The 24,837-nt window shown below is 49.0% G+C and overlaps 1 protein-coding gene across 1 annotated transcript in view; it reads left to right on the forward strand.

The window, feature by feature from the left end:
- Positions 1-24,837, forward strand: part of CNGB1 (cyclic nucleotide gated channel subunit beta 1) — a gene marked incomplete at its 3' end in the record, with an annotated part of 139,418 nt that overhangs the window by 63,695 nt on the left and 50,886 nt on the right. The window contains exons 23-33 of the mRNA XM_079724051.1: positions 673-723; positions 981-1,067; positions 3,007-3,071; positions 3,956-4,078; positions 9,807-9,948; positions 10,734-10,893; positions 12,710-12,807; positions 12,904-12,987; positions 15,938-16,056; positions 16,329-16,475; positions 22,955-23,171. Coding sequence (XP_079580177.1) covers positions 673-723; positions 981-1,067; positions 3,007-3,071; positions 3,956-4,078; positions 9,807-9,948; positions 10,734-10,893; positions 12,710-12,807; positions 12,904-12,987; positions 15,938-16,056; positions 16,329-16,475; positions 22,955-23,171 — 1,293 coding nt within the window. The remainder of the gene's footprint in view (positions 1-672; positions 724-980; positions 1,068-3,006; positions 3,072-3,955; positions 4,079-9,806; positions 9,949-10,733; positions 10,894-12,709; positions 12,808-12,903; positions 12,988-15,937; positions 16,057-16,328; positions 16,476-22,954; positions 23,172-24,837) is intronic.

Consider the following 24,837-nt stretch of genomic DNA (forward strand, 5'->3'; position numbering starts at 1 on the left):
ATAGTAATCACTCCCACCTCATACCATTGCTGTGAGGATCTATGGAGGTGATGTATGCAGAATGCTCAGCACAGGTATCTGCTGCCAATCAACATTTCCTGAAACACTACCCAGACCAGTTTGGGACCCTGTGTTCTAGTGCACTTATTAGGGAGAAAACCTAAGTCCTGATTGTGACTTGGCAGAGTTCCCATCTCCCTGTGCATGTCACTTTTCAAAATCCCATGCTGGCAGAGCCTGCTCCACTGTGTGCAGACAAGTTGAGTTTGAGCCTCTAAAACAATTTAGAGGAAAAAGAATTCCCTGAGCAACCTCTTTCCTGGTCTGATCAGAGCAGTGGCCAGCTCCTCAGTGAATAAGGTTGCAAATGGTCCAGGTAAGAGAGAATAAGCTCAGTGTCCCTGCTTTCCATCCAAGAAGTCGGAATTGAGCTGAGTGACCTTGGACAACCTCCCCCCTCCCCCACCATGCCACCCCCAGGAGCTTGACCCTCCCTATCTGTAGACTGTGAGGCTTTCATTGAAGCTCTGCTGGTCCATTCTGCTACACATCCATGGGGCTGTTACTTCAATAGGAAGGTGGAGGTTGTGTGGGGATTTCCATCGCTGTTCCCATGGGGTCAGGGGTTAAGCTCTCAGGCCATTTCACAGTCAGTATTCCATTTTATTCCAGACAGACAAAAAGGAGATGCGCAACAATTATCTGAAATCTCAACGCTTTAAGGTGTGTGCCAGGGATCTTGGGAGGTGGTGCCTCTGGGGTCCCTGGGTGCTTTGGGGCCGATGTGGCGTGGTTCCTGCCAGGACCAGCACGGGCTGGAGCTCGTTGGTAGGATGCCTCCTGCCCTAATTTTAGCCCCTCCAGGGGCATTCTGACCTCACCTTTCCATTGAAGGTGGAGACCCCTGCCACTCGCCCCCTCCCACAGCCCTGGGAGTTCTATACTGTTTTATGCACTGTGGTGTCCTGCTGGGATTTCAGATGGATATGCTCTGCCTCTTGCCCTTGGACTTTCTCTACTTGAAATTCGGTGTGAATCCCCTCCTGCGCTTGCCCCGCTGTTTGAAGGTGAGACCATCCAAGGCCTTCAGCTCCTCCGTGCTCTGCACCTGCAGTGGCATCTTAATGTCTGGCCTGAGCAGCACTGGGGAGCAGGAGGCATCTGGGAAGGGTGGCCCCGAGGGGAGATGGGAAATTCCTTACAATTGTTAGCGCTTCTTAGTTGTGCTGTGTGTTAGATATTGTTCTGGAGGCTTTACAAGTGCCTACTCCTCAACAGCATGAGATGAGTGTTGTTAGTACCAGAATTTCACAAATGAGATGCCTGAGGCACAGAGAGGTTAAGTAACTTGCCCAAGGTCACACAGGTAGGAAGGGGTAGAGTCTGGATTTGAACCCAGCAGCCTGTTTCCACTGTCTATGCTTTCAGTTACTATAGAGATTCAACAGAGAGACTTCTGCTTTATGATGGTCTTCATCTAAAAGAGGGAGGAACAGAGGCTTGGAAAGCTTGGGTGACTTGCCCAAGGTCACAGGATCCAGGAAGTGCCCAGGATGGATTTGAACATGCAGCCTGACACCTGTTTCATCATTAGTTGTTGTCATTATAGTGTCGCTACAACCATTCCTTCTGTCACTGGGGCAGAGCCAGTGTCTCAGTGAGCGTGACACAGTGTAGAGTGGAGACCTGGCAACATCCTTTAATGTGACCAGGGTGGACAGCTAGTCAGAGCACTCAGGATCCCCCAAATGGATTTTTCTGGCAGACCAAGTAAATTCATCTTTCTCCTTACATAATACCTGATGCTTCTTCCCCAGAATGGTAATGAGGGAATTGACAAAAGAGGCAAACGCAATAACCTTAATAACTTGGAGAAATAGGGCAGAGAAAAGCTGGAAGAATGCAAGTACCTCGATGAAAAGAAAGCATATCTGGAATTGAGCATGAAAGCTGCTTCTGAGCTTCCTGGCTGCCCAGAGGAAGAGGGAAACTGGAAGTGGCACCAGTCTTATTTGACACATGCCAGCCTTCCAGGGGCGGCAGAGGTTGCTTTAGAGCCATACGTCAGAGTGAGGAGGGTTAGATCCACAGCCCAAGTTTTACCCCAAATACAGAGGCTGGCTCCATATCTTGGTCCACGTGGTAGTAGTGAACGTAACTCAAGCACCTAACATCTAGCAGGACTCAGAGGATGCAACTCTTTGGGTCCAAGGTGAGGATCCAAGTCCGTGGTCCTTCTTCATCCAATGCAAACTCCAGGTGGAAATTAGAATGAACACCTGGATGATAGCTAGCATGGCCCGCAGGGAATCTTCATCAGTGTTATTTTCAAAGGTCAAACAACATGTGTGCAGAGATCTAGAGACAAGTGTAACATTGTGGAAAGAGCTTGCAGTTTTGAGTGTGATCTGGCTTCGAACCCTGGCTCTGACACTTACCAGCTGTGTGTTTTGGGCAAGTTCCTGAACTCCCCTGCATGCCGGTTTCCTCTCTGTGAAAGGAGAAGGATAATACATGTAAATAAGTGCTAAGGTAAAGTATAAAGTGCAGTCATACAAGGGGCTCAGTAATGGGCAGTTGTCTTACACTTTTATTATTATAAATAAGCCTTTCAAGGAGATCAGCGAGCAGCTGCTTCTTTATATAATTGTTGTCTTTATAAGTAAACCTTGAAGACAGGGTCCTTAACCTGGGATGCATGTACCTTAAAAGTTTCATGATACGATTTGGAAGGTCTAGGAGTCCCCTGAAGTTGTACACAAACTGTGACAACAGGATTATACGTAATTTCCAAGGAAGAGGGCCCAGGGTTTCCATCAGATTCAGAAATGGAGTTTCTGGCCCCCCATTCCTCAAAGGGCTAAGGACCTCTGATTTTGAATGTTCACTCTCCAACCCCCTCCCACCGGGGGTCTGCAGAAAGAACCCTCAGTCTTGGCAGCTGTGGGGAATGGTCCGGGAGGTGAGGGCAGCGGGCCGCCCCTGATGCCTTGCTCTTTCTCCCAGTACATGGCCTTCTTCGAGTTTAACAACCGCTTGGAATCCATCCTCAGCAAAGCCTACATTTACAGGTGAGACCCCCTACACACACACACACACACACACACACACACACAGAAGTGCACACGTGCACACACATGCACGTACACACATGCCCCAGGACATTTGCAGCAAGAACGGAGCAAGGCATTCTCTACCCCCATCACTTCCCCTTTCGGCTCCCCTGGCCCCCAGGCCCCCTCGCCACTGTACTCTCACCGGAAGCCGGGCCTCTTCCTGGACCTTCTGTGAAGGGATGTTTGTTTTTTAGAGAACCAGGAATGTCCCGTTTCCCCCAATTGTGAGGAGGGCTCACGTAGGTTGACATGCACGGCTCCCCTGCATTTCCAGGGAGCTGGGCCTCAGTTTAGTCTCAGCTCAGGAAACTGACCCCCCTAACTGCTCAAACACGGGGGTAGTGGCTGTATGGATTCAGTGGGCCATCTTGCAGATGTCCAAGCTTGGGACCCAGGCCCAGCCAGGCCACGCTTGGGGACGGGGCTCCTCTCCCCGTCTCTCATGGAGGGGGTCCATCTCCTCTGTATGCATGTGTCCCTTCTTTGCCCCCCACCCCGATGCATCCCCCACTCAGCTCTTCCTGGAATTGTCCGCACATGTAGCTCTGTGCCTATTCCAGCCCCCAGTCTTGACAACTTTCTGTTCAAGTATCACCATTCCTAACCAGCACAGTCTCAACAGAGCAGCCAGTTGGCCCAGTCCAGCCACTGGTTCCCATCAGTCAAATGTCCGTCGCACCAGACAGCTGGGCAGGGCCGTGCAGCTCCGACAGGGAGGGCTCTGAGGTGGACTTTGGGAAGGGTGAAGACTAGCTTGTTCCCTGCAGTTCTGACCCCCGGGGTGATATGTCATTGCCACCCTTTCTGCTACTGTGTTCATGCCTTTCCTTCTTTTGCAGGGTTATCAGGACCACAGCCTACCTGCTCTACACTTTACATGTGAACTCATGTCTGTATTACTGGGCTTCAGCCTATGAGGGCCTTGGCTCCACTCACTGGGTTTACGATGGCATGGGAAACAGGTGAGCCGCAGTCTTCCTCCTGGGTCTTAATAATTCACGGTACCGAGACTCCCAGAAAGGAGTCCCACTGCCGACATGTTGCTGAGGCCACCTTGCTCCCAAAGAATCATTGTCATGATAAGGTTCAAGGGCCAAGTCTCCACATCCTCACTAATCTAACATTTTCTGAGCACCTGCCACGTGCCAGGCAAAAGGGGGCAGACATGAACAAGACCTGCTAGAAAGATCCTTTTAGCATCCCGAAGTCTACTGAGTTGGCCAATTCACAGCACGTGCGTGTCCACTCCTCCACCCTGTGGGCACGGCTGTGTGGGAAGAAGGCCAGGGAGTACTGCTCAACATGCTCCCTGGGCATTGCTAGCCGTGGAGGAGCTGGCAAACAAGGAGGAATCTACTTGCTGGTCCAGAGAGCTGCCACACATAGAGGTCCATGCTCAAATGTTGATGATGGTGACAATGATAGTAATACAAATAATATCAGGCATTGGAGAAGGCTTATACAGACCAGCCCTGTTCTAAGCACTTCACATAGTATCTCACTTAATCTTCCCAACAATCACATAAGACAGGAACTATCAGCATCCCCATTTTACAGATGAGGTAACAGACGTGAAGTGACTTCCCCAGATCACACAGAGCTGGAATTTGAATCCAGACAGCACGGCTACAGAGTCTTACCTGTGGTACCATCTGCCCAGTGCCCTGGGTGGGGGGAGGGAGGCGTGGGATGGTCAATTGTGAAAAGTTAAGTTTGAGCTTGGCCTGGGTAGGTGGAGGGAAGGGGCAGAGAATCCCGGGGGGAGGGAACAGCAGGAAGAAAGGTGTGGAGTTGCGAAATAGTGGAGTCAAGGAGCCAGCGGTCCTCTGTCGCTGGAGGGGGCAGGGTGTGTGGAAGGATCCAGAGAGGGAGGCGGGGCCAGGTTGCCAAGCAGCCTCCCACCTGAGCCAATACAGAAGCCACTGGCTGCCCCGGGCTGCCGAGTACAGTACTTGAAGTGCAAGGGCCACTGAGATACGCTGCAGCTGTAGAGAACACACAGGTTTTGGATTAGTGTCTTATTACTAATTTTTAAAATATTGGTTACATGTGGATATGATATTTAATTTTGATATTTTGGGTTAACTGAAATACATTATTGAAATTAATTTCACCTCTTTTTACTTTTCAAAAATGTGGTTGCTCAAAATTTTAAATTACATATGTGGATCACATCATATTTTTATTGGATAGAGCTGCCCTAGGCAAAACCAGCAAAAGTCTCTTTTTTACTGTTCATATACATATATATATTCTGATTATAAAAGAAAGATCAGGAACATACTCTATTTCTTTGAGTCTAAGATGCAGTTAATTATGATACATTATTGAGTCAATATAGCTTTTTGGGAAAAAAGGAAATATTACACTAAACGTATATATGGATTATAAGATAATCCTTATATTAGAAATGTGAAAATGTGAGAAGAATTGTCACCAACAAGGAAATAGAATGATAATATTGTACATATTTTTCCATCAGTAAATTTTTTAAAACCATGATACCAATGCCCCCCCACACACCGAGATACCACCATTTATTTAGCCATTTCCTTGTCATTGGCTACTTAAGTTGTCTCCAGTTTTTTCATGATGACACGTGATGCTGCAGGGAGTGTCTGTGTTTAGGAATCTTTGTCTTCTGGTCTGACAGTTTCCTCATAATAAATTCCTACAGAGGGATGGCAGGGCCAAGGGTATGAACATTTTACGAAGTGTTTAAAAAAATTATTATTTTTATTAATAGACTATTTTTTTAGAGCAGTTTTAGGTTTACAGAAAAGTGGATGGGAGAGTACAGAGAGTTCCCGTATGCCACCTCATTTCTGAGGCTTGGTTGGTTATCGAAAGCTGCCCATTTACACTCTCACCACTTGCCTTTCAAAGCCTTTTAAGCAGGAGAATGACAGGACCCAGGGGAATCCCAGAAAGATGATTTTCCCAATGATGGCTGATGGGAGGATGGATGGGGAGGACAGGCAGGAAGCAGACAGATGAACTGGTTAGGGGTTAGGGCCCTGTCCGTGAGGGCAAAAAAAGAAAAAGAAAAAGAAAAGGTCAAGAGAGGGTTTGTGTGATAACGAGGATGGAGGGCAGTGTGGGAAGGAGACAGAAGCACTTAGGGTCAAGGTCAAGGATGAGCCTGGAGATTTAGAAACAGGAATCCAGAGGTCACTCCTGGTGCTGCCACCTGCTAGCAGTGGGCAGGTCACTTCGTTTCTCTGAGCCTCAGTTTCCTGATCTGCCCAATGGGTCTGATAATAGGAGCCCCACACCTTGAAGAGGTAACTGTGAGTACTGGGTGCCTCTGAGTCACCGATCCCGTGCCAGGTCACAGCCGGCACTCGGTCAGCTGTGGTGACAAAGAGGCGGAGGAAGAGTTCAGGCCCAGGGGGTCAGTGAGTCCCCTCAGGCAGGCCCTGCCTCGCCCTGGGCTGTGCCCACTAGTGACACAAAATGCTCTCAGTCCAGCTGTCAACACTTTCACCTCCTCCACGTGCTTGTTTCCAGTTGGCGCTAGAACAGGCCACTTGTGTCCAAGGTGGCTTCTCTCTAGAGTGATTGTTGGTCCAGAAAGTCCCTTCTCAGTACAGATGCCCCAACCTTGGCCCCAGTGGCCACAGCTGTCGCCCTCTGCGACGGGCCTGTGGCCTGAGGGGAGCTCACCTAGGGAGTCACAGGGTCCAGGCAACCAGGCAGGTGGGGGGAAACCTGCCATCTGCTGTGGGGTGGAGTGTGTCAGGGATGGGGTCGGGGCCCAGCACGCCTACATCACCACTGGCCCCGCTCCCTCTTCCCCGCGGCTGAACCCACCCACAGCCCTGCTCCTGAGCCCATGACTAGACCATTCATTCACTCATTTATTCATTCATTCATCCCCTCACGAGGGGGCATAGGGAGGACTCGAAGACATTCTATGCAAAGGAAAGAACAGAAGCTATTCATTAAATCTTGCTCTGTGGCCTTGGGTAAGGCCCTTACACTTTCTGAGACTCAATTTTCTCATCTATAAAATGGGGGTAGGATTACACTCAGATTTCTCGTGAGGAATAAATAAACAAGTATATAACATGTCCAGCCTGTGCCTGGACAGGAGTCAGTGACCTCACTTCCTAGCTATGGCCATTCTTATGGGGAAGCTGGCACACCAGGAAAGGGTTCCTAATGAGGGGTCCAGAGATTTAAGGGGGTCACAACCACCCCCTGAAATTGGAACTAAATTTTGGGAACATGCTGGCTTTTCTAAGGAGAAGCTTCCTAATAACTTTTGTTAGCTTTTCAAAGGGGTTTGTGTCCCAACAGGCTAAAAACCCATGTCCTGGAGCTGGGCCTGGCATCCATCACGGGTAGGCCTGGGAGGAATGGCAGGCAGGGCAGGGGAGGACAGGGCCAACCATCCGGGACTTCCCTCTGCATGGCCCTGGGGAGTTCTCACTGCTCCGTAGTGGAGAGGCACACTTTTCTGGCAGCATTACCCTTTTTGAAATGGAATCCTGTAGGGAACCCCAGGATATGCAAAAGTACAAGTAGTGAAGGAGAATTCCTATAGAAATCCAACATCATCCATAATAAGAACTTTGAAAATAGTGACCATTTCTTGAGTACCTGCTATAGGCCAGGGAGCTTAAGGACCTAAGTTCCTACATATTAATATTTGGTTTCTTCATCCTGCTCTGCTTTGGCCTGGTCTGGGGCAGCATGCAGGGGTCCCTACAGACCCAGTGGCATGGAAGACTTGGGAGGCCCCTAAGATGTGCCATCCATGCCAGTGGCTGACTTCTGCAGCCAGTAAGGGTTTAGGGGAAAGCAGGAGCTGTGTGGATATCACTCATCTTCTACTGGTGGCCCAGTGGCACCCAGAGCCCAGGCAGTGCCCAGGAAGCACCCAGGCAGCGCCCAGCTCAGTCCTCCTAAAGGCTGCTCAGCATGCCCTCTGGTGGCCAGGACTGGTATGATGGGGATTGACAGGGCAGGCCTGTCTCATGATTCTGAGATTTTTCTTGCACCAGGTGGTAATGAGGGGACAGGAGGCCCAGAGCCCTGCCCCAGGCCTCGCAGCTATTCAGAGGTAGAGCCCCGCCACTGCCCCAACTCCCCAGCAACCTCTGCTTCCCCACCCCACAGTGCTGATTGCACGTTGACTTGCCTGTCCCCACTAGACAGTGAACTTCTTGAGGACATAGGTGAGTCTATTGTTCCCCACTGCTGGCACCAGTGACAGTGAAGGCTCTGATAGCTGACATTTACTGAGAGCCCACTGTGTGCCAGGCGCTCTTTTGCACCTCATGATCGCCCTGTGAAGGATGCTCTATTGCCATGTCCCTTTCAGGGGAAGGACAGTGAGGCTTGGCTAGATGAGTAACTTGTCCAGGTTATGCAGCTAGAAAGTAGCAGAGCTGGGTTTGAGCCCAGGCGGTCCAGCTCCAGAGCCCATGCTCAAAGCATGGTGCTGTATAAATAGCTGGTGAACAGAGCCCAGGGGAGGACAAACGTGGGGTCATTCTTGGACCAGATGATTGGCCAGCTGGATGATGTTCTCCATTTCCCAGTAGAGCAGGGACCCTGGAAACATGGGTGTATCAGGACACTGGAGCCAGGGCAGGCTCTGGGCAATTCCTGTGCCGTGGTGGGAGGACAGGAAGCACAGGAAAGCCTGCTGAGACTGCCCTGGCTTTAGGCCCTGCTGACCTCAACCTTGCTGACGGGAGGGCACGGTCTGAAGGTATGAACATAAGCACCTTGGTAACTAAATCCCTTTAAATAGCTATAAAGATTTTAGTTCTGTGTTGTTTAAGATATTGTAAAAGCTTAAGTTTATTTTTGTAGGACTTAATGGCTAAAAATTAGAACATAGCAACGGGGCTGCTCTGTTGGAGTAATGTACACTTGTAATTATAAATAAACATGCAAAACTTTAAAAAAAAAAGAAAAGGGAGGGACTCTCACTGCTTCGTGATAATTACACAAGCGCAGGCATTTCCTATGCCTTTTACCACACAGTAGGGCCCCATCACCCATACCTCCCTTTCCGATGATTCATGAGCTTGTGTCAAAGGCTTACTGATGGTGGGCACTAGCTCAGAGAAGCAGATGACATCTGGTTTCCAGTCTGAGCTCTGGAACTTGCCAGCTGGTGGCCATGGGTGTTCCCTTTCCCTCTGCAGCCCTCAATTTCACTATCTGGTTACTGGACAGGCAAGGGGGAGGGTCAGAAAAGGTGATCCTCCAGATATCTTCCACTTTTGAGCTTGTTCTTAAACCTCATGATGGGATAGCAAAGAAAAGGCTGTGGACATTGAAAACATATTGAGGGAAACTGAGGGATCCCAGGCATCAGGAGCCAGAAAACCCTGGTTTATCCTCCTGCCAAGTCTTCTAAGCAATCTCCGGAAGCCTCAGTTTCCACATCCGTAAATGGGGATGACAACACGTCTCTGCAGCGTTGGGGCAGAGCCACACCAAACCACACAGTACCTGTGCATATGCTCTACAAGCGGCACAGGGCTCTGAAGTTGGGAGAGGGTTTTTTCTTTTTCCTTTTTTTTTTTTCAGTTTTGTTTGTTTGTTTGCACTTATGAGCTGTAAAGCTTTTTCTCTTTTGTACAGTGTACACGTATCCAAGCCAGGCTGCCCAGGATCGACAGGGCGGGGCCTGTGATGACTGAGGTCCCCTTCCTCTTCTCTCCCTAGTTACATTCGCTGTTACTACTGGGCTGTGAAGACCCTCATCACCATCGGCGGCCTGCCCGACCCCAAGACGCTCTTTGAAATTGTCTTCCAGGGTCTGAACTATTTCACAGGTGTCTTCGCTTTCTCCGTGATGATCGGACAGGTAGCTGGGTCACTAGTCTGTTCCAAACCACCTGCCTGAACGGCCCTTTGCCCTCTTGCTGCTGCCAGAAGCATCACCATCTGTGCCCGTTCCTTTCAGACTAGGCCCAGGAAACAGCAGTGGGCCGAGAGTTAGGAGCCTGGAGCTCTGGGACCCGCTGAGTGAAGGGGCGGTGATGGAGGTGTAGGTCCCATTTCCTCTCTGAGGTTGCTTCCCATTTGAAATGTCAGTTCTTTGGGACAGCTGGAGAGTTGGGCTGAATGGCTTTCTGCAGGGGCTGAGGATTTGGGCTGTTCCCTTGGAGAGAAGCCCCCGGTGGATTCTAATGTACTGGGGGTGAGGCTCATACTGTAGTCAGTGCCTGAGGCAACCACCAGGGGTCCTCAGAGTTACCTTTGAGGGGCTCTGCTCTAAGGAGCAGCACTCCTGGTTCATATTTCCTCGGGGCGGGGCGGGGCGGGAGGGTGGCGTGTGGTGTCAAAGTGACCTCTGGCACCAAGGGGCCACGTTGTACCAGAATCAGCCCAGCCCAGGAAGGCCTTCCCTCCTTGTGTGGCCCCAGAGACCTGAGGCCACGGGAGGGGGCCAGCAGCCTCGCTCCTCCACGTGCAGCATCGTCGGAAAACCTGTGTGTGGACATGGGATTCCCTTTCTCCTGATCACCCCCCAGCCCCGCAGGCACATACCCCTGGCCTGTGTTAAGTAAATGTGCCCACAACACACGTCCCCAGAGCCCGGCCCCGCTCTGACCCAGCGGCTCCCCTGACCACCCTCCTTACCCCCAGATGAGAGACGTGGTGGGGGCCGCTACTGCGGGAGAGACCTACTACCGCAGCTGTATGGACAGCACAGTGAAGTACATGAACTTATACAAGATCCCCAGGTCCGTGCAGAACCGGGTCAAGACCTGGTATGAGTACACCTGGCACTCCCAAGGCATGCTGGGTAAGACCACGCCCCCTCCCCACTCCCCTCTCCGCCCCAACCCAGCTGTCACCAGCTCCCCCAGCCCGACCCCTGCCTTCCTGGGCCCTGACCTCATCCCGTGTCCCTGAGGCCCCAAGCATGGGGTCCTCTCTTGGCCCCAACATTTCAGTGAGAGCGGCCTGGGGAGGCCTTGGGCGGTGCCCAAGTTAAGCCATCAGGAGACCCCTGAAGACTTGAAGGGCTTGTCTTCCGAATGCCGCCCCCCACCTTGAAATGCATCTCCATTCGAAGATGGAAGTACAGTTGGAACCAGGAGGGAAGGAAGACTCTGTCTCTGTTTCTGTCTCCTCTCTTCCTCTTCATATACATCCATACATATAATACATATTTTGTAAATTTTAAAAAATTCTTTTTCAGATTATTTTCCATTAGAGTTTATTATAATATATTTTTTTAAATTTTTTGATGTTATACTTTGCTTCTGAAATTGACTAAAACAATGCATTTTCATTCACTGCTGTTTCTGCTTTCTTGTCAATGATGAGGTGTGCTCCGTTATTCTTGCAAAGTGGGAGAATCTTAACTGTAAACTGTTTCCAAATACAGTGAAGTTTTCACAGATTCTAAATGGAATCCTTAGTGAAATTTGAATAGGTTAATTACATGTTAATTGACTTTATTTTTTTCCTGTTTCCTTTTTATTTTGGGGAGCTAGTAATTTTGTTTTCAGAGCCTAGACATCGTTTTGGAGGGCTCTGAAAAGCTTATGGACCACTGGCACTGTGCCTAGAGTCTCCCAAGGCCCTCAGAAAAATGAAAGGGCCCCCCCAAGGCTTCTGTGGGGTTCACTCTGGTCTCAAAGAAGCCACACTTGAGGCCCACGGTCTCCTGAGTTGGGGGGTGTTGGCAAGTCTGTGGACAAAGCACATGACTACAGTTTCCAAGCCATGTTCATTTCCACTGCCTCATTCTGTTCTAGTGAAAGCCTTGTGACTTTTCACAGGGGCACATGTTAAGGACCAGAGAGGGCTCTGACCTGCCCAGGGTTGCACAGACCCAGCACTTGAGCCCTAAGCTAATTGTGGTGCAGTGGACAGAGCATGGGGCTGGGGCCCCGTGGTACATTTCTGTCTCCAGTTACCGACCTTCACTCTGTTCCAGGCTCTCAGCTGCGCACCATAGACCCCATGGTGGGCAGACATACTGCTCTCCCAGGATAGGTTCTGAAGTCACAGGACCTGGGTGGGGTCCTGATTCCATTCCCCTGGGCTGCATGGACATGGGCAAGTCACTGCCCTCCGGAGTCTCCCTGTCCTTGTCTGTAAAGTGGGTTATAGTGGGCACTTCTTGAGATGCTGGGAGGATTTAATGAAATCATCTTGGTAAAGCACTCTGTAAAACTGCCTGGCACATAGTAAGTGCTCCATATACTTTATTTCTTGCTAATGTTGTTCTTATAATGTGAGTGGAGAAGACAGATCATTGGCAAACAATTGCAGTAAAGGGTGTGATATGAGCTGTGGCACAGGGACTGGTAACATAATAGCTAGGTGGGAGGATGTCAAGGGAAGGCTTCCTGGAGGAGGAGACATGAGTGCTGGGTTCTGCAGAATGAGTAGGGTTAGCCAGGAAGGTGAAGGGGGTTGTTCCCAGTAGAGGGAACGGCATTGGCAAAGACCTAGAGGCCGAGAGGGTAACCTCCCAATCTAGAGTAGTTCCAGGTGGTAGAGGAATGGTGTGCCTGGGGTCCCTGCCAGTGTGGTGTGGACGGGCCCTATGTGTGTGAAGGAGGGGCCCGGCTGTGCCTCTGAACATTTCAGGGTCCCATTTGCAGACGAGTCAGAGCTGATGGTGCAGCTTCCAGATAAGATGCAGCTGGACCTCGCCATCGATGTGAACTATGACATCGTCAGCAAAGTGGCACTCTTCCAGGTATGGCCCACCCAGTGTCCCCACCCTCAGGACTCTGGAAGGTCCAGAGCCCACACCTTCCTCTAAACGGCTCCTTTCCCCTCCTCTCGGGGCCAGGGCTGTGACCGGCAGATGATCTTTGACATGCTGAAGAAGCTTCGCTCTGTTGTCTACCTGCCCAACGACTACGTGTGCAAGAAGGTGAGTGGCCCAGGGCAGCCTCAAGGCGGTCTGGGATTCACAGCCATCGCCTGTCGCAGCTGGGCTGGAGTAGGGGCCTATGAAGGCACAGCGGGGGGAGCGGAATTGCCAGGAGGGGAGGAGGGTGATGAGCTGACCCCAGGGCTCCTGGCTTGTTTGGCACGAGCAGGCTCTGTCCAGCTCTAGGCACTGAACTCAGATGTGCCTCAGGCCTTTCTCCCTCTTCCTGGGACCATGGGGGCCAGGACGAGGAGCCCCACTTTATAGAAGAGGAAAGTGAGGAGCATAAAGAGGGGCAGGGTCTTGACTGTGTAGATGGACCTGCTTCCAGGGTCTTGGCCTTCCTGTCAGGAAAATGGGGCTGGAGGAGGGGTAGGATAGGTCAGAGGTTGCAAACTAATGGTCCTTGCGTAGGAGCCAGCCCACAGGTGTTTCATGGGGTTTTTTTCCCTTCTTTTTCTTGGCCTAATCTAAAAATAAAAGTTTGAATTAGTCCCCAACCTTTAAAAGTTGGAAGGTTTCGAGAATTCCCTGGAGGTCCAGTGGTTAGGACTTGGTGCTTTCACTGCCGTGACCTGGGTTCAGTCCTTGGTTAGGAATTAGGATCCTGCAAACTGTGCAGCATTGCCAAAAAAAACTGGAAGGTTTCACGTAAAAATCCAGATTTCCAGCTGAAAACAGAAAAGTGGCTAGCATTGAGCCCCACTTTCCCAAATAGCCAGAATCATGTGGAGTGGAGAAGGGGATGTCGTCCTCTCCTGATGTCACAGGTCCCACCACTCTCCACTGCCCCACAGGCTCCCTTCTCTCCTTTACATCACCCACCTGATCCTGGGACTCATTTGGGTTTGAATGCCAGGGCTAGACAGTGTCTAAGGCCCCTTCTGCTCCCATTTTTTGGGATTCGAGGTGAGACCGAGGTCACTTGGTGAGCGAGTGGTCAGGGTGGAGGAGCTTAGTGTGTATACAGGGGTGAAAATATTGCCCAAGAACCCCCTGTGAGACTCAGGAACCCCTAGCCCCAGAAGGGCCCCATCTCCAAGTTGTATGCTGCATAACAGTGAAGTTTCTGGAAGCAAAGAGCTGGGGGAATGGGGACAAGGGTATGGCTGAGAATTTAAAGCTGCAGCCTTAGCGGCCAAGAGAAGTTTGGGAACAATAGAATGATTTGTCTGACATTGGAGCCACTTCCTAGCTGTGCAGCCTTGGGGAAGTGGCTTGCCCTCTCCGAGCCTGACTCTTTTCATGGGTAAGTAGGGATATTGATAGTATCTCCCTCATGGGGTGATTGTGAGAATTGAAGAAGATATGCATAGGGAGTTTGGCACCATGGCTGGCACAGAGTCGGTGCCATTGCTGTTGCTAATATCCTTGTGGGTGATGTAGACTTTACCTCTGATGAGGAAAAATGAATCAGATTGTTGGGAAGTTTGCCGTGGAAGCCGTAGTGAACACTTGGTGAACATGTGTAAATGGCGCCCTCTGCTGACAGGTTTGGTGCTGTGACAATCTCGCTGAGACAACCCGAGGCCACCCCAGGACCACCCCTGGGCGGGTCAGTGAGATGAGGGTGAGCTCTGCAGCCCCTCACACTTCAGCCCCATGTCAAATTGGACACTGAAACAGGGGAACGAGACTTTCTTCCTTTTTGTTAAGAAGGCCATGCATGTGTGAGATGCCCAGGGAATATTTGTCGAATGAATCAAAAGCGTAAGCCAAATCAAAAGCATAAGCCACTTACCAGTCTTTGGTCTCTCTCCCTTTACACACACCAGGTGTGGCTGATAGGTATCAGGCCAGGGCACCGGTCTGTGAAGGCATGAGGATTGGAAGGTGCTGGCAGACTGGGTATTTCTGATTCTAGTCCGAAGCAAAGCTATTCATTCATTCGTTCATTTGGTTTAATTTGTGACTAAGACCATTGTATCAGTCTGCTAGGGCTGCCATAACAAAGTACCACAAATGGAATAGCTTAAATGACAGAACTGTATTGTCTCACAATTCTGGAGGCTAGAAGTCCGAGATCCAGGTGTCAGTGGGGTAGGTTCCTTCTGAGGACAGTGAGCAAAGGATCTGCTCCAGGCTTCTCTCCTGGCTTTTAGATGACTGCCTTCTCCCTGTGGCTCTTCACATTGTCTTCCCTCTACGCCTGTCTCTGTGCCCAAATGTCCCTTTATAAGGACACCAGTCCTATTGGATTAGGGGCTCACCCAACTGCGGTATGACCTCATCTTCTTTTAACTAATTACATCTGTAATGACCCTATTTCCAAATAAGGTTACATTCTGAGGAGCCGGGGGTTAGGATTTCAACATATGAATGGGGGTTCATAACAACCATGAACTCTGGGTTCATGGAACCAGACTGCCTGTTTTCAAATCCCGGCTCGGCTTTGCTTAACTTTGTGACCTTGGGCAGAGCTCCTACCGCAGAGGGCTGTTGAGGACTAAGCAGGCTCAGTCACATAAAGCACTTAGAGCAGCGCCTGGCCCAGAAAAGCGTTAGGTAATGCTGGTCATTCCTATTAAAGCTGTTATCATTCCTATTCAGTAAGCAAATGCCGCCCAAGCGCCTGATAGCATATGGGGGAGGCGCAGGTATCAGCTGATTGTATGAACCACTGTGAGCTTTTCCATGCCTCTGGGCCCTCCATGGGTGCGTATGATTGGAAATTTACCGAATTTCCAATTCAGAAATACACCTGGGCCTTGTTATCTAGCATTTTCCATCACACCACTAACTCCCCACCGTAATCCTGCAATCTACAGGTGGGGAGACTGAGACCCTGGAGGGGAAGTGACTATCTCTACACCACATACCAAGTCGCTAGGAGGGCTCGATCCCAGCCCAGGTTCCTCTGCACTGTGCCACCAGCGCCTGGTCCCAGCCCTGCTGCTTCTGTGGTTGCTTTTGGTGATGACAGAGGGACTCGCCCCCTTCTCTGTTTCAGGGGGAGATAGGCCGGGAGATGTACATCATCCAGGCGGGGCAGGTGCAGGTCTTGGGTGGCCCGGATGGGAAGTCCGTACTGGTGACGCTGAAAACTGGATCTGTGTTTGGAGAAATAAGGTCAGAACGGGGTGAAACAAGGGGACCTCGGCAAAGGCTGGGGAAGGGAGGGATGGCCAGTGGGTGGGACCACGTCCTCAAGGGCCCTTCGGTGGGTGTAAGGAAACCGCTATGTATGCAGCACTGGCACCTGCTGACATATGCAAGGTGGGCCCAGCTCTCACCCGTGTGAGGCCATTGTGATGCTCCAGGCAGGGGTGAAAATGAAGACGCTAGTGTGATCAAAACTGCAGCCTCCTAAGGGTCTCACCTCCCTCCCTTCTCTGCCCCAGCTTGCTGGCTGTTGGGGGCGGGAACCGGCGCACGGCTAACGTGATAGCCCACGGGTTTGCCAACCTCTTCATTCTGGATAAGAAGGACCTGAATGAAATTTTGGTGCATTATCCTGAGTCTCAGAAGTTGCTCCGGAAGAAGGCCAGGTACATTTTTTTTTTAATAAAAGAAATCCATATATACTTTAGTGTGTATTTCTTAAGGACTCAGACTTTCTCTTACATAACTGTAGTACCTTTCTCAAGATCACGAAATTCAATGTTGAAGCAATACTTATCTCATCCCTAATCCATAGTCAAATTTTGTTAATCGTCCCAATAGTGTCTTTTATAGCTTTTCTTTTCTCCTTTTCCATTCCTGGATCCCCCCACTGCATGATGTTGCCATTTTAGTCTCTTTGATCTGGGATCAAAGTTCCTCACCTTTTCCTATCTTCAATGATTTTGATTTCTCTGAAGAGGACAGGCCAGTTATTCTACAGAATGTTCCTCCATTTAAGTTTATATGTTTTCTCATCATTACCTTCAGGTTCTGCATTTGGGGCAGGAATTACTCAGAAGTGATGTTGTGTCCTTCTCAGTACAGTGTATTGAGAGGCTGCTTTCTCCCTATTCTGATGAGTTCTTACTCTGATCACTTGGTTAAAGTTTCCACACTCTCAAGTTCCTATTTTTCCCTTTGAAATTAATAAGTAATGAGTGGCGAGTCACCTTGAGATGATGTAGATTTCCTGTTCCTTATCTCACTTTACCTCACTACTTTCAGCCTCCACTGAAGGTTCCTTGCAATGATTGCCATGATGGTTGCAAAATGGTGATTTTCTAACCCTGTCATGCTTTCTACATTTATTAGCTAGCAATGTACTGTAAGGAAGAACTTTCTTTTCTTTCCCATTTATTTGATTTTTCATTTATCTATTTATAATGGTATGGATTTGCTGTATTCCATGAATATCCTGTTACAATCATCATTTTCATGCTGAAATTGTTCCACATTGGCCACTGGACACCTCTTTAGGCTGGATATAGTGAACTTTTGTTACATCCCTGTTATATTTTAGCACTCTTTTGCTTATAGGCACAATAAGATGCCATAGACTCATCTTATACTTTCCCTGCTGCATCCCTGGAAATGGCCATTTCCCCAAGGAGGCTTGATTCCTTTTAGAGGGGAATGGTTTTTCGAAACCAAGGTATAAGTACTAAGTGCTCTCATTGCTACTGGGGTGTTACTAGGCCTCCACAGTGGACAGAGCTGGGAAATACATCCACATATACACCTGTATGTATAAATGCAAATATATATATATACACACACATACATATATGCACATACATATACATATATATATCAACATCTATTTTTTTGTCTGTGTCTATCTATATCTCTGTTTCTATTTCCACCTATCTAACAATTTCGATCCATCATCACAGAGTTCATTCTAATCTCCTTTTCCATATTTGTAAATTCCTTCTCCAACACTGGGAAATTTGACTCCCTTTATCCTCATTACATTGATTCATTTGTTCAGTCCTACAATGTAGAGAAAGTAGCACCAGAATTCCTATTTCATGCTACTGGAAAGACGAAAGCCTTCTAAGCAGAGAGCAGTTCTTTCTGTCTTTAGCCTGAGGACCCATGATGTAGGTGTTGTGTTCAAGGTTATCTGGATTGGTTCTCTGTCTTCCTCCCTCTACTGTGGTTGTTCTGTTCATTTGAAATACAGCTAGGTTCACGTGTTTCAGTTTGCATTCCATTTCAGGGTTCCCCCACACTGACCCTTGTTGATTTTTTGTGTTTTGAATATGTAGGACATGAACATGGCAGAAGGGTACAAAACAGTGCATTCAGAGTCCCAGCTCCCTGCACCTGTTGCCACCCACCCCTCACAGGAATCTAATCTCCTTAGTTTCTGCTTTTTTCTTCTTGTGTTTCTTTTTGCAAAAATAGGCAGATCTGTGAATATTTGCTTATTTCCCTTTCTGTCTTACACAAAGGATAGCACACTGCAGATTCTCTTTTGCACTTGACTTTTTTTCATGTGACGAGAAATCCCAGAACACATTCACTGAGTCCACAGACAGCTTCCTCATTCCTTTTGACAACTGCAAAGCATTCCTATGAATGGGCATTTAAGCTATTTCCAATATTTTGCAATTATAAATAGTACTGCAATGAATAACCTTGTGCATCTGTATTTTGTATTGTTGGGGAATAGGTAATTTTTTTTTTTTTGGCCATGCCACGCAGTCTGTGGGATCTTAGTTCCCCAACCAAGGATTGAACTTGGGCCCCCAGCAGTGAAAGCCTGGAATCCTAACCACTGGACCACTAGGGAATTCCCTGGAATAGGTAATTTTTAAGAAAAGCAGTTTTTTGCTTTCAAACACTTAAGATCAGGTTTTAACTTGAGTGATGGAAGCAGCACGATGTGGTAGAAAATGCACAATAGGCTTGGGAGGCTGATAGGGCTCAAGTCCTGTCCATGTGCAGTACTGGCTGTGTGACCTTGGAAAAGTTACTTTACTTTTCTGGTCTCAGTTTCTCCATTGTAAAATAAGGATAATCACTTTGTTGTGGAGACAATTAAATAAAATAGTGTATGTGAATGTCTCTAGCAGGGGGCCTGGCACACAGCAGAGCTCAATACATGTTAATAATAATAATTGTTCCTCTTTATCCATTAAATTCTCTCTATAATTTTCCCATGGGATAAAACCTTTTTAATCCACCTATCTGGTATTTCCTCCCTTGCCTTTTATCACATATTCATATTTTCCACTTGAGTCACCATAAATAAGCTGTACAGAGAGTGGTCATGATGAAGGGAACAAACTCACCATGTCCATTCATACAGCACAATAATTTATTGAGCTGATAGTTCGAGGCCCTGGGGACACAGGAGGGAGCAAACAAAGCTTACATTCTAGTCGGGGAAGCCAACAATGGAGAAAGGAATGACTATGTGATGTGTCAGCTGGGGATAAAGGCCATAAGGAAACATAAAGCCACATGAAGAGACAGAGGTGATGGAGGGAGCCATGTGAGATAAGTTGGTCAGGAAAAGTTATTCTCAGGATGTGGCACTTCAACTGAGACCTGCCAGAGTGAAGGAGTGAGCTGGGGAACTACCTGCAGGGAAAAGCATTCCAGGCAGAGGGAACAGCATGTGCAAAGGTCCCAAGGAGGCACAGACTCAGTGTTACATGGAGACCAACAAGAAAAGGAATGTAGCTAGATATGGGATGGGAGCAGTGTAGGGGGTGATATTGGGTAGGGCCTTGTAGGGGAAGCCTCACAATGGCTTTAGCTTTTACTCTGAGGGAGATGGGAGTTATGCAGGGATTTACACTGAGGAGTGACTTACTGTGACTTAAGTTTTTACAGAATCTCTTTGGCAGCTCCCAGGTGAGTGGATGCAGTGTTGACCTTAGAGCATAATATAGACAAGGCGTTGGGGTCTCCCAGGGAAGCAAGCTGCCCTGTAATTCGTCTTACCTGGCTGTTCTCAGAGAAGCCGTGGGGCCCTTCCAATGGCTGGTCTACCTGATCTTTCCCCCAAGTCTGTCCACTTCCCCCTACTGTCCCGAGGGACAAGGATGCACGGTCAATCCTCATTATTCACAGATTCCATACTTGCAATTCGCCTACTCACTAAGTTTATTTGTAATCCCCAAATCAATACTCAAAGGCTTACGCAGACACTCGCAGACGTGTGCCCAGAGGTGAAAATTTGAGTCACCTAAAGTGCACGTTCCCAGCTAAAGTTGAAGAAGGTGACGGTCTGCCTTCTTGTTTCGGCTCATATTGTAAACAAGTGTCTTTGTGTGCTCCATTATGTAGCATGTTTTTCACATTTTTGTGATTTTTGTTGGTGATTTTGCTGTTGAAATGGCCCCAGGTGTAGTGCTGAAGTGCTGTCTCGTGTCGCCCCACGCAGGCCTGAGTTAGAGAGCCGTGCATTCATTGTAAACAAATCAATGATGTATATTAAATAAGATGTCTTTAAACAGAAACACACTCAAGACAAGATTATGTAATGAACAGTTGATTAAAACGTCGTGTGGAGAGGCCCACCGGAACCGAATCCTGTATTTCCCCCAGAAGCCATGGCTCAGTAGTCACTAACTCCGTGTCTGCAGACACTTTACAGAACTTAATTACCGCGGATAATGAGAACTGACTGCCTATGTCTGAGAATAGGCACCGGGTTCCCCTCCCCCTGCCTTCCTGCCCCCTGCAAGAGGAACATGGCTCAGGAAAGCCATGCTCATCGCTGTCATCCCATTCCTCCGGCTGGGTTAGGTGTGGGTTTAGCAAGTCAGCCGGGATCCTGCAGAGGCCTTGCTCCTGGCCCTGCCTGCGGTGTGCTGGGGTGAGGCAGCCAGAGGAAGGAGGAGGGGCTGGCGGGCCGTGCTGCACACAGTGGGCCGTGGCACGGTTCATCAGAGGCTGCTTCTCTGGACGGGCAAGCTTGAGGAGAGGGGCAGGGCATCACAGATGAGCTCTGCCCATCCAAGGAGATACAGGTCTGAGAACCACAGGGCCTGGGGATGTCTGAGTTGCTGAGATCCTGTCCAAGCTCCCCACTTTACAGATGGGGGACCTGAGGCCCCAAAGAAGTGAGACACTTCACTCTCTGACTTGGCCACTCCAAGAAATGGGGCAAAAAGATCTCATGCATGCCACTGTCTCCGGGGGTGAATTATACAGTAATTAGAGTGAAACTCATGTCCTCTGAAAATGAGGATACATTTCCTTAATCTGGAAATGTCCCAGAAGTCAGCTCAGTGTTTCAAAACAGAGATAGCTATTAGCGATCGGCAAAGGCCCTGTAGATGGTTCTTTCGTGTCATTTGAGTACCACGCTGAGCCTTCCCACGGACTGCCGTGCTGTGAATTATGGACTCAAATAACACAGGTGACAGTGCTGGGCTTGGAAGAGGCCTCTGATAATTATCATGTTTGTGGTCTCCTGGGGGAGCCCCAGCTCGAAAATGTAAGTCTTGGGCAATTAATATCAATATGCACAATTTAAATCCATTGCCTCGGATTAGATAAGCAGCCAGTAATGGCCTCATTTTTAAACAAACAAGTTTGGCCGGAACCCTGATGAATGAATTTGCCAATTAGTCGTCTAGACCTGCTAGACTGCAGGCGAAACTCATTTGTTCCTGAGCCAAACCACTCATCATGTATTTGTAGTGCGAAGAATTCCTTATTAAAGGCTGGGGCTCTCTTTGATGGAAAATTCTCTCCTTATTTAGAGAAGCAGGGTGGTATATTGCATTGGATCCGGGTTGTAATTCTGTCTCTGCCACTTCCTGTAACCTTGGGCATGTCACTCCTCCCATTCTGAGCCTCGGTTTCCCCAACCCTTCTAGGTACAGTAATCCCAGCCCTTTCCAGGTCATGGAGTATTGTCAGCGTCTAAGAAGATAATGACCATGATACTGCTTTGTAATCCTTAAGACCTGGGGTGCTGGGGTCAAAGGCATGGGTTTGAATTCCAGCTCTGCCACTTCCTAGCTGTGTGGCCTTGGAAAAGTTACTCAGACCCTCTGGACATCCACCTCCTCATTTGAAATGAGGGAGAATAATAGGACCTACCTGTAAGGATTACTGTGAGACTTAAAGTGCGTATCAGGTATCTATTGCTGAGTAACAATGTTACCATAAATTGAGTGGCTTAAAACCACACATATTTTATTATCTCAAAGTTTCTGCATGTCAAAAGTCTGGGGACAGCTTAGACGCATCCACTACAAGGCAGTAATCAGGATGTGGACCAGAGCTGGGTCTTCATCTCAAGTCTCGACTGGGGAAGGATCTGCTTCCAAGGTCCCATAGCTGTTGACTGAATTCAGTTCCTTGTGGTTGTGGGACTGGGGGCTTCGGTTCCTAGCTAGTCATTGGCCAGTGGCTGCCCTCAGGCTCTTGCCATGTAGGCCTCTCCCAACATGGCCACTTGCTTCATCACAGCCAGCAAGGGAGAGTCTCCTTGTAAGACAGAGACCACAATCCTATGTGACACATTCACAAAAATGACATTTGATCTCCCTTGCTGTATTCCACTGGTTGAAAGCAAGTCACATGTCCCACTACCCTCAAGGTGAGGGGGTCACACAGAGGTGTGAACACCAGGAAGGGGCATTGCAGGGGTCACCAAAGAATGCCTGCCTGTAAAGGTCTGAGCACAGAGCCTGACACATACAGACACTTGTGTCCACATTGGTGATGGTGATGATGGTGAAATGACAATGAAGCAAAAGAAAGAGAAGCAGAAAGCTCGGGCTCTTTTGCATCTGGGCATCCTATTTCTGATTCCATATGCTAAAGTATCCTGCATCATTTCCTGTGTGACCTCAGAAAAGCCACTCAACCCCTCTGAGCCTCATCTATAACGTACAGGCAATAAGACCCACATCATTATGGTTATTCTGATTGTTCAGTGAGATGTGATGCCTCAGACAGCACTGTGCTGGGCTCAGAAATGGAGCTCAAAAACTGTTAGTCAAAACAAATGCCATCACACAGTTCAACTAAAGGGCTCTGCCCGAACCAACGAGGCTTCATTCTCTCCCAGAGCTTGCTGGTGATGTTAGCGGACGCTGCTCTCTTTCAGGAGGATGCTGAGAAATAACAACAAGCCCAAGGAGCAGAGTGTACTCATCCTTCCTCCACGGGCAGGCACCCCCAAGCTCTTCAGTGCCACCCTGGCTGCAGCAGGAAAGATGGGTGCCAAGGGGGACAAAGATGGCAAGCGTGCCCACCTCAGGGCGCGACTCAAGGAGCTGGCTGCGCTGGAGGCGGCTGCAAGACAGCAGCAGGTGCTGGAACAGGTAATGCAGTTGGAGACACAGCCACCCGGTCCATTTCAACCACGTGCCAGGAGAAGGCCTAGGGACCCACGCATTCCATTTTAGGGACTATTTTCCCTTCTTCCTATCAGTCAGGATTCATTTGGTTGCAAGTGACAGAAATGCAAGTGACAGTGCAAGCTCAAATTAGCTTGAAAAATCAGGGAATTTATAGGAGCAAGTCATTGAAAAGTTCAGGCAAGGCTGGATCTAAAAGTTCAAATGATGCCAGTAGGATGAGTTCTGCCATTCTATCACCTTTGCTTCCCTTGGGGATGGCTCCATTTCCAGGCAGTCCCCCAAGAGCTTAAGAGGACATCCCCCAAGATCACATCCTCCTGGTTGAGGGACTCGTACAGAAAGAAAGTACCTCTTTCTCAGTAGCTCCAGCAAAAAGTCCCAGGGCTCATAGTCACTGGACAGAATTGGGTCACATGTCAGTTCCTGAGCCATTCAGTGTGGTGCTCTGGGGAGGACTGGCTCATATGCCCATCCCTGGACTGAGAGTGGGGATTGGGGTGGGCGCATTCCCCCAAATGGACGTCCGGCTGCTGCTGCAGAGGTAGGAGCAGTGGGTGTGGGCAGGGAATGTCCCTCCCCAGACCACAGTGATGTTCTCCTATTTAATGTTGTGTCTGTGACAATTTAAAAGATCTGAAAGGAAAATCCAAGGTGACAGGCATGGTGCCAACTGTCCCCACCCCCTAAATGTAAAGGGAATTTTTAACTTAGTTCTGGGACTTTTTTCTGTGACTAATGCCAAGAATGCCAATTAGAATGATGGCACTAATTATGGTTGTTCATGACTGTCCTTTAGGGAGGCTGCTGGGAAGGGGGGGCGGGGTTAGGCAGAAGCTCAGTGGCAGGGAGGGGACAGCAGTCTACATGACAGAAATCAAAGGAGCCTGGTGAACTCAGTCGCAATCCAGGCTGGTCCAGGAGACCCATCCAGAGGTCATTTGACAGCAGGAGTTGGGGAATGACGCCAAAGTCACCCAGGGTTCCAATACATTCTCCAGATGCATCCACCGATGGCCCCAGATTGAGGACAGATGTGATTGTCTGGTTCACAAACTGTCAAGGGCAGGGTCGAGCTGGCAAGTTGGGGTCTTTCGTGCTGGCTGGTGTGTGGGGCTGAGTGAACATGACCTGCGAGAATGTTCTCAGTACAGTGAAAGGTTTTATCTGAAATGGGATTTGTTGCTTCTAAGTGTTAGCTCTTCACCCAGGCAGCTTGGAGACGTGAATTAAATTTGCATGTGTGTTCTCATAAAAGGCAATTTTAGAACAACCAGGGCAGAAAGGCAGAGTGTGTGGAGCTCTTAAATAGCAGCCTGTAGACACAGGTCCAAATCCTGACTCTGTCACTGCCAGCCCTGTGTCCTGGGGAATCTCCTCCAGGACCTTCTGGGACCCAGATTACTCCGGGCTGTCACATGGGGTAGCAGAGATGAAGCAGGTTACCTTGGATACTTTTATAAAAGTGTGGTTAAACCAGTGAAGCACTTGATCAAACTTCCCATGATCCTTCTGGCTCCATTCACAGCAGGATGCTTCAAGAACATCCCATAATGGGCACCATCGTGGGCATCCTGCCCTGGAAGTGTGTTGTCAGAGCTGACAGTGGATGGGCGTGGCAGGGGTGGGG

This window comes from Hyperoodon ampullatus (assembly GCF_949752795.1).
Source record: "Hyperoodon ampullatus genome assembly, chromosome: 18".
Classification (NCBI taxonomy): domain Eukaryota; kingdom Metazoa; phylum Chordata; class Mammalia; order Artiodactyla; family Ziphiidae; genus Hyperoodon; species Hyperoodon ampullatus.